The sequence below is a fragment of the Aristolochia californica genome, unplaced genomic scaffold (assembly GCF_029961685.1).
Source record: "Aristolochia californica isolate CCGP_79_NKW_82.1479 unplaced genomic scaffold, dmAriCali1.0.hap1 SCAF_11, whole genome shotgun sequence".
Classification (NCBI taxonomy): domain Eukaryota; kingdom Viridiplantae; phylum Streptophyta; class Magnoliopsida; order Piperales; family Aristolochiaceae; genus Aristolochia; species Aristolochia californica.
In genome coordinates, this window is record NW_027181782.1 from 29336202 (window position 1) to 29346221 (window position 10020).

General features: G+C 39.8%; 1 protein-coding gene across 1 annotated transcript; it reads right to left on the reverse strand.

Annotated features, from left to right (window-relative positions):
* Positions 1-379: 379 nt before the first annotated feature.
* Positions 380-9700, reverse strand: LOC137944718 (protein ALTERED PHOSPHATE STARVATION RESPONSE 1). The gene is made up of 4 exons (XM_068790440.1): positions 8095-9700; positions 7612-7823; positions 3430-3653; positions 380-1994 (listed from the first exon to the last, which is right to left on the reverse strand). Exons 1-4 carry the CDS (start codon positions 9341-9343, stop codon positions 1250-1252), a joined length of 2430 nt encoding a protein of 809 aa, XP_068646541.1. The 5' UTR covers positions 9344-9700; the 3' UTR covers positions 380-1249.
* Between the last annotated feature and the right edge of the window lie 320 nt (positions 9701-10020).

The window sequence follows — 10020 nt, forward strand, 5'->3', positions numbered from 1 at the left end:
ACAGTATTGAAGGGTAGTACCGGGTTCCTGACACTGGGGGCACCTTATGATGGAAACTCAGAACTATTGAAGGTTTCATCTCAACTGATATCAAATAAAGTTATTGGAGTAGTTCCACCAAACCTCCCTGTAACTTCAAAAAAGACTGCTACAGAACTTGTTTGATCCCTCTTTGCCATTCTGCACAGCAAGGGCAGACCCCTCCCCCAACTTTGTTTTAATTTCTTTCAAATATTTGGTCATAATAACACCATCACCAGCTTTTTTTTTTTTTTTGCCAGTTAATCACTACCTGAATATCTCTCCAGGTCGATGGTCAGACCTGTTTTGCAGAAACAACAGGTAAGCATTAAGCAGGAATATCTATTCACAATTTCAATTAATAAGTTAAGCTTTTATTTCTTATACACCCACATTTTAGTAGCACAGATTGCTTGACAAACATATGAATGATGTGCACTCAATCCCCATATTGTACACTCCCATCTCCTCCGTTCGTTTCTTTCCTTGCAGCCCCATACCTTCGGTCTTCCTCCCATTGATGGCTACCTTCGCCCAAAAATTTACAACAGAGATATAATCGCTTGGTTATAAGTACATATGACACTGTCTTATGACCAGGCCAACATGAACGATTTCTCTCTCAGTATATTCAACAAACCAGCGACTTGTATAAATATCCACTTGGCACTACTACCTTATTCCTTTCCTGCAACTGTAATTTTTATTAACTTTCTTTCCTTCCCCAGGTGTTAATTCTCAGCTCTTCGAGCATAAACTTCAGGGCTCCTGTCTGATACCTTCTTTGTCGTTACTTAAACAACCAAAGGGGAATCTGTAAGTGACCGCGTTGTGCCGGAGGTAGACCACCTCCTTCCACTCCCAACTACAGGGAAGACTGCAATACCTGACTATATGACTATGCAGCATGAATATGAATGTGGACCAGTCCATTGCACTCGTGAACCAAAAGCTAGAATTCTTTGCTCAACATGTTCCTTGATTGAGCTTGCAACTCAAAACTGTTTGGATTGGGTTAACCAATATGATCACTGCAAGAAAGTGCATTCTGCAGGTTCCTCCATGTTTACCAGCAGGAGTGGCGGTCCGCCAAAATTGTAGTACAAAACTAGAGCTCACGTTGTAAGGCCCGGGCACTTGAATTTATACAAGCACTAAACCCCAGATTGGAGACTCCAGTGAAGTCCAAAGAAAACACAGATAGTTCCATGCCTTCTCCATAAAAACTCTACGGGATTTTAGCCTTCTCCCTGTCTAGCCTATCTTCTTCAGTGCGCACCCTAAGTTCCTCATATGCCTTCACAGAATCAGCACTAAACCTCTCCATGGCTGCAAAGATCAGTTTCAAACCACCTTGTAAACTGCTATTACTTGCTGAATGGGATTTATGCACTATCTGTTCAGGTATAGGAGCCCCAACTTGCTCCGAGACGTATACTAGCTTCTTATTTACTGTATCTAAATCCTTTTGTATCTTTTGTTCCTCTTTCTCTAACACTTTCATCCTTCTATCCATGTCCCTATTGGCCATCGCCATGGGCTGCTGCTCTGCTTTCTGTCGGTCCCACAGCAGAAGCAAACTTTCAGAAAATGCTTGCATGGCCTCAACAACCTCATTCTCTGATATTCTTTCCATTGCTTGAGCCCACTGATTACAGATTACAAACACAGGAGGAGCACCAATTCGACCTGGAGAGAAGGGGGCAACCCCATCAGGCGTCACTTCAGGTTCCTGGTGAAGGCACTTCAAGAGCCAACCATTCAATGCTCTGACATAACCCTTTTGAGTACAGACCCATATATAAAAACTAGAAATCCAGTTCAGAAGATCACGTTCAAGCTGAAGAGTAGCTTCCACATGAGATTGGCCAAGCTTTTCACTGGATGCTATTGCATCAAGACTTCTAGCATCAGATATGGCCTGACACTGGCTTTGATGACACTCAAGCATAAGTTTCCACATTATAATTAACCTGCAAAATGAGAGCTTATCAGCCTGTCTGGCAATAAATAGATTATAAGGATATCTGTTGGTGAATGAGCCAGTGAACAACTACAACAAAACACCATCAAGAAAAGTGCAGAGGACAGGCATGGATGCCAGGATCAACCACTATACGCATTGCCAAACCAACCTTCTATCTTAGAGTCGTCCCTACTTTTTTTTTATGAAATAAAGTCTTTCCTACTTGACAAATAAGAAAATATCTACCAAGAAGGAATCTTCCAAACAATGACACCATGGAACAGAATAATGACCCCTTCGAAGAGAAAAGTTGTAATTCGCTGATTCTCGGTATTAGATAATTAATTTCTGAATTGAACTAGCTGACGTTGACAAGGAACAAAAATGAAAGAAAAGGAGGAAACAATAGGAACACTTTAAATCAAAGAGTTAAAAGAACAAATTAGGAAAGAGTCAATGAAGGCATTCACAAATAGCACCATGGAAAAAAGGAGTTCGTCTGCAACTAAATAACCAATCCACAGAAAATACTAGATAAGAACATGGTGAAAAAATGACCTAATGACTTGAAACAAATCATCAGGAAGGGAAAGTCAGATCGACCAAATATATTATGTTATAAACTTGCAAGCAACTGATGAAAATTATAAAACTTGACTAACTTTCATTTTCAGAAAAAAAAAAAAAAAAAAGCACCCTCCATGAGACAATGAGCTTAGGGACACACACAGGACAGGTTACACATGGAATTTGTCCCAACCCAAACTGCCAAAGGAGGGGATGATTCATCCAAGCATGGACAGGTTTTGCTGAACCTGACCCATGGGGTCTTATTACTATACCCTCAATGTTTTCAAAAGGACATAATGATTTTTTGACGAAAAAAACATATAATGGTTTCATTACAAAAACATTAAGACAGTATTCGAGGAAAAGAAAAAGTTTGGCCACAAAACTTAATGGCACCAACGCCCTTTTCATTAAATGAAAAGACTGAAGTAACATTAAAAAAAAGATAAAGAATTTTAAACAAGAATATTTACAGAAAGATAGCTGGAATAGCCATAGGCCGTTGCAGGAATGGACCAGAGATGTGGGGACAGGGTGGGAGAGTTGGAAACAGGTCACCAATGAGGTTGAATTTCTGTACACAGGTGTTCACAGGGAAAGGTTTCACAGGACAGGGGAAGGTTTTTCAAACTTGTGCACTTCTACATGAGCTCCAGCCACGGCTGCAAAACTCACGAGAAAGGTTCTTCAGAACTCGGACATAATAAATAAAAACCATAAAATAACTAAGAAGATAAATCACAAAAGCTCAGGTAGGATAATGCGAATTCTGAATCTATCGAATTCTCAATTTAAAGAAAGAAGAAAATAATAAATCAGTAGTAAGACTAGCAGTAGATTAGACACATAATAAAAAGAAAATAAGAACATACCCCTGAATTAATTCATTGATCTGCGGCCACAACTCTTCATCCCGTAATTTATTTATTCTACTTGATATGGAGTCCACAACCTGTATAGCTATTCTAATTTTTGTTGATAATTTCCTAATCACGGTTTGAATAGCATCAAGTTTATGAGCCTCTGCACCCTTTTCATCCAACTGCTTTAACCGCCGGCACTTCCTCTCCAGGATGATTCGCATCCTTTCCTCCGCCTGCTCAAAAGAAGTGGTTCACACAGAGTATCATGAGAACTAAGAAACAACTTGAACATGAAGCATTTCTGTTCATATTTGAATTTCAAAAGTTGAGCATTTGAGCTGGCTGAACAAAAAATGTTTTCTTTCAGAAAAGTCAGAAGACAAACGTTTTTAACAGTGAGTGGACAAAAAATACAATTCAATTGCAAGCAGAAGATTAAAAGTTCAGAAACTTGGTACAAGACCAATTTAGAAAGCATAAAAAATGACCCTCCCTCCTCTCTCACTCTGTATATATAAGTGTGAATGTGATATCAAAACCATTGCTTCAACAATTTTCTCTCTGAGCAAACCAAAACCTTACTTAATCCATCTGTTCATAAATCTTCCTATTTCTGATCCTCACAAAGTTTTTTTTTTAAATGATACATATATACTATTAAAAGAAGAGGGTAGTACAAAACAAACCTAGGAAAGAGGGTCTTCCTCCACAACAAGGTGTTGGAGTGAAAAGTGGTCCTCACAAAGTTAACAACACAAAACTTCTGCATCAATAACTACCAGTGACTTCACATGAATTCTTTTTTTTTTTTTTTTTTTTTTTTTTTTTTGAGAGGGGCATGGCGCTATTCGAACTTGCGACCTGACACATCTGATGTAAAGAGAATACCACTAGACCAAACGACCTTAGGTCTTTGCATGTATTCTTAAAACCCACTTACAGAACCTCTTCTCTTACACTGAGATACACAAGGACAAAGGGTTATCTCTGGCACCTTAAGTCATGAGGATCCAATTAGGAGCTCAAGTACAAGGATTATGGTAGTGACAGTTTTTGCTCAGCTATCTCATTTTCCATATCTCCAAATATATTTTTGCTAACAGCTCACAGTTTGACATTTAATAGGAACAGGAAAAACATGAAACTGTCTTATACATATAAAACTCTCTTTTAATATCAGATAAGAAGAATAAAATATGATGCTGCATGCTTGCCCATTGGAAACTCAGTATAAACGAAGATGTAAATTGAAATTAGTCAACCACAAAATACATCACTATATGCTTCGATAGCACATGACATGTACGACTTTCTAACATTTTTTAGTCTTAATATCTATAGTTGAACTCAATTTGATATATCTCCAGACATCTTGATGATATTTAAAGATAAAATTCAGATGAAGATTAGTCAGCTGTTTTAGAAAAGCAAGATCTACTGCATCAGGATTCAAAAAATATAAAGAGATGTCAACAGGTACAACTCCCAGCCCATAGATCAAGAAATCATCACAAGTACATAGAGAGCACAAAGTGAAAGTTTTTATATTTTTTGGCGGGGTGGGTTGAGGAGAGAGATGTGGGAGACAAATGGAGTAGCTGACAGACTGTAGGAAGAAAACGCCTCCAGACATTTGAGTGTAAAACAATAAACACACGTTATGTTGTAAGGTGTAAGGTATGCCATCAAAATGCCCTTTGTTGCCTGTGCTAGGATTTTATGAGATACCGTAACAACACATTTTTCCTCTTCAACTTATCTCCATGCTCTCTCTACAAAATCTTGTAACCCGCATCTCTAAAGGATCATCAGCTTAGAAGGACAAGCATCATGCACAAGTTCAACATTTAAAGTTTAAGATATTAAATTTCACATCTAACAACAATATGTAGTGCTAAACGTAATTCTTCATCAATTACTTCCTATAATCATGTTAAGAAAGCAAGCTTAACTTTAGAGCTGTTGCAATAATCTGTGCACACAAAAAAATATTCAAGTCTACACAAAGAATTATTGAAAGGAAGATTGTCACATTATAATAGTCCATCCATTGAAACAAACTGCAATAGCGCTGAATGTTCCTGATCAAGAGGGATCAAATACAACTTACGAACTTCATTCCCCCAAATAAAACTTATAGCATTCAACCAACCAGCCAACTAAAAGTGAATATGTTTTTGGGTACAATCTGATGTCATGAATCATGGTTGAGATATCTGTCCTGATGAGAGTCCCACAAGAATTTTAAACACACTAAACTTTTGTGCTATCCTGCATAATTAACCAAGTCTACAAACAATTCATTCACAAGATGAATAAGAACACAACAAGAGCCCCAGCTAATTAACAATCAGCAAATGAACCAAAACACCACCACCCCTGATATGCAACCTCAAATCCCTCACTGGCAGAATTAGCAAAAACTTTCTTAATAATACTTACAAGCATAAGAATACCTTATCTCGTGTAGCTGAAATTACTATTTATGCCAACTAACACTGGATCAATTTTGTTCTTTTATTATAGAAGCATTCACACACTCTCACATTGACAACCATAAGTAAAATATATAAAAAGTTGGAGTCTGAAATATAGTCAATCCTCATCAGCTACCTCACATGTCTCTAAGTTCAGCTACCCACCTCTTTGAACACTAGACTTTTGAGATGCCTTACTGGGACTGTGCCTATTGCTTAAAATGTTCATAAGCAAAATAAGATTTGAAACAGTATAGGGAGTAGATGAAGCAATTATTCAATGGGGAAAAAGTGGACTTGTCTACATTGTGTGTAACCAATTATGCAACAAATACCAGAGGTCAGAATGAAGACAATCTGCTGGCTACTTCTGTGTCGCATTCCAGATATCTTTAATACCAAAGAGCCTACAGTGACATCAGCGGAAGCTTACAGAAAAAACTTGGCCAAAGATTTTCTTTTTTTGATGAATTAGCTAAAGAAGTTGGCCAAAGATGGATCACAGATTTTTTATAACAATATTAGATTATATTAAATGAATAATTGAACCTAAAAGTTGCTAATTTAGTTATAGAATCTTAGAGCGAATGACGTATCGACTGAGAAGTATCGGATTTCAAGGGTCCCAATAAAGTATCTGATCCAAGACGCCCACCCCTGGTGCAGAAAAGAAGGAACACTTGTTTAAGGTTAGGCAAAGAAGGAAATAAAAGACAAAAGGAGGAGACTTAGTAAGAGGGAGATAGAGACTAAAACGTAAGAAAAAAAAAAGACAGAGAGAATGAGTGAGAGATGTCAACATAGTGTCAGACAGCATCTTAACTTTACTATATACAAGATATTACAGCCAACACCCATACCTCTATACATAAATATCACAAACAGGACCAAAAAAATAACAAATCAGAATGCTAAATAACCTAATTCTAGTTTACACTACTTTTTGTACAATATTTATAACATAGTTTGTGATGATACTTCAAACAATAATAGTTTCTGGTATTCTTCAAAACCAGGTCAGGACCATATCTGAAGTGAGTGTTGAGAAGCATATTCAGTTAAACAATTTAATCATTTCATGTTGCAGTCAAAGTTATCAGACAAGTCAGTAATCTCTATGTAAAACCACTTCTGAGATCTACAAGTACCAGATATAACTCTTTTGTAAACTATAAGTACAATAAAACATGATCAACTAGTAGTCTTTTAGAGGTACTCGTTGAAATTAGCCAACTGAAACAAAGCCGCCAATGAACTACAATAGCAATTTTGCATAAATTCTCTCACGATACTGTGACACCACATGAACTTCAAGAATGTTCGAATGCATAGAATACCATTGAATCAGCGGTTTTCTCAATTATCCAATGACTTGATAGTAGAAACCCAAATTGACATGCCCATCATCATTTGAAAAATATTTGCCCACAGTACCAAGGTCAGGAGTGTGAGCTTTCATTTCGACTCATAAGCACCACCACTAAAATTTCAATAACAATATAAAGGGTATATATCATAATGCTACTTCTATTCTCCTCCTCCACCATCCCTCACCCAAAATTAAATAATCAAGTCCACCACGTCATTTATACTACAAAGATCAGTTAAAGGCAGTCTAGATCAGTTACTGAAATTTAAATTTTAAGAAGATAAAAGCAGCAAGATAAGGGGTCTGTCCAAAGATTGTAGGATTAACTAGCTCAGACGAGCATACCTTGACTTCTTCGTAAAGTTTCTTCTCCCAAATGAACAACTTCTCCAATGTACAGGATAGGTTTCCTGTTGCCATCCCCTTGTCTTCATCCAAGTCCACTAAGAAAGAACCACCTTTTCCTGCTGATGACGACTCCCCGCTTTTAGATGTTGAAGGTTGAGAAGCCACTACCGATAAAGATGGTGTAATTACGTTGAACATCTTGGATGATGCTGCAGAAAAAAATACGGAGCACATATAATTAACTTCCGGATAAAGATCACGTTCACATATGTTGTAACGAAGAGCATTTTTTTATGATCACTTCCTATATCTTGTCATTTTCAGAAGGAAAAAAAAATGAAGACAGAAACCCAAGCTCAAGCGAAGACAGTTTTACGGCAAAAGCAAAAGTTAGCAGAAGGCTCCCCCTGGAGAAAGAAACAAGAAACTGCTTCTTAAGAGATTTTTAAGAATCGACTTGTTTTCAAAATGACCTCTTACCTCTGTGTGCAGCACCCTTCCGATGGTAGGGAAGTTTACCAGCCTCAAGCATCTTGGAGACTTCATTGGCCGATTCTGCGGCTCTATCAAGCTGGGCTTTGATTTCTCTAACAACATCTGAAACACCCAGCAAACCACGAGCCTTAAAGGTAGCAGCATTGCTCCGCTCCTCTGACTTCACTTCTTTTTCCACCACATTTTTATCCATCAAATGTACTTCATACTCCAGACCGGCACCTTCCTCCCCATCCCCGCTGATCCTCTTCTCATCCTCCACGGGCGCCACTTTCGAGTAACCCGCACCGGTAGTGTCCACAAACTTTTGCTCGCCGTAGACCTCTTTAACTACCTCGTGCTGGAACTCTTCGTCCTCCAAATCAGGTATGCCTTCCTCCTCTCTCACCTCCTTCGAATCACGACTGGGAGTGTACTGAGACGGATAAAAGCTATCATTATTAGACTCAAAAAAGTTCAAGAAATCCCAAGGGGAGGCTCCTGGCGGAGATGGTGGAGGCGGAGGGGCTTTGGAAGACGAAGCACCTTCCGAACCGCCAGAAGGTCGTGGCGGGGGCGGTGCAGAGGAAGAGGAAGGATACCCAGGATAAGCCGACGGAGAACCAAAAAAGGAGTTCATTCCACCACCATAAGGAGGGTACGCATCCGGATAAGAGTACGCGTTAGGATTCTGATTAGGGTAAGCATACGGAGCATAACCATAAGAGGACTCGGTCATTTGCACAGTCTGGGGATTTCGGGGATGCTGCTCATATGACACAGATGCGGGCGGCGGCTGGCTCTTCATATAATTGTAATTATAATTGTACTCGATATGCGGCTCGTGGTCGTGCAAAGGAGACGAGTCTTCGTCGGAGAGATGCGAGGCTTCATCGTCGGAGTCGGAGTGGAAATGGATGTGCGGGTCAGAATTGGAGTGAGAGTGACGAGGCGGTGAAGAGATGGTGGCAGGAGCAGGATGGCGGGGGAAGAGATCGGGATCTGGAACGGGAAGGGGATCCGGATCACCTTTTCTCTGAGTAGGAAGGGGCAGGACGGGAGAAGGCGGAGCGTCAAAGGGGCCATCAAAAAAGCGCTGCAAGGAAAAGCCAATCGAGCGGAGGGCGTGGATGTAGGCAACATGGGCGTCAGCTAGTGCGAATCGCAGGCGAATAGCTTCATCGAGCAGGGTAGACCGCTCGCGGCAAAGAGACACCGCCGGCAGGTCGTCGAGCTTAGAGCCCGTACAGCCCATATGCTAGAAGCTCCAAACCCAAAATGATGAACCTTATAAACGGAAATGAAGGGACCTAAAGAGATAGAGGGGGTGTGTACGAGATCTAGAAGAGACCATGGAGATAGTGAATAGAATGATGAGGAAGGGGGAAAAAGGGGGGGAGGAGAAGAAGAAGAGGAAGAAGAAAGAAGAGATCTAGGGTTTCAGCAGAAGAGAAAAGATGAGGTACAGAAGGGGGAATCTTGCCAGCGGTGTGTCTGTCGTCGGGTTGCAGAAGCGAGTGGCATCATCGTCGTCCCAACATCATTCATTCCTTTCTTTTCTTTTCTCTCTCCTATCCCCCACTTCTCCCTCTCTGAGCCCAGTTTTTTAGTTTTAGTACACATAAGAAAGGGGTACCGGATACAGAACTCTAAGACCAAAATCACGAGAGAGAGGAGAGAGAGAGAGAGAAAGAGAGACGGGCGGCATTTGACGCCTGTCGCAGATTAGGCGGTACGTACGTTCGGTGGTGAGGGGGTAAAAAGTTGTAAAATACTAAACCGAACTTTATTATAATAAAATAAAAATAAGGGACGTGAAGAACGAATTTCTTACGAAAGCGAAACTGACTAAATGCGATGTTGACTGTTTGGGTAGTCACCGACGGAGCACTGAAACATTGTGGTTTGCAACTGAACGACTCCAAATATTTT

What these genes read in the sequence shown, in the direction of transcription:
- LOC137944718 (XM_068790440.1), bottom strand. Translation starts at nt 9,343, where the DNA reads ATGGGCTGTACGGGCTCTAAGCTCGACGACCTGCCGGCGGTGTCTCTT. An exon ending in GAAGGGTGCTGCACACAGAG is followed by an intron (nt 7,824 to 8,094) that starts GTAAGAGGTCAT and finishes TTTTTTCTGCAG; the next exon opens with CATCATCCAAGATGTTCAAC. An exon ending in AACTTTACGAAGAAGTCAAG is followed by an intron (nt 3,654 to 7,611) that starts GTATGCTCGTCT and finishes TCTTTTGAGCAG; the next exon opens with GCGGAGGAAAGGATGCGAAT.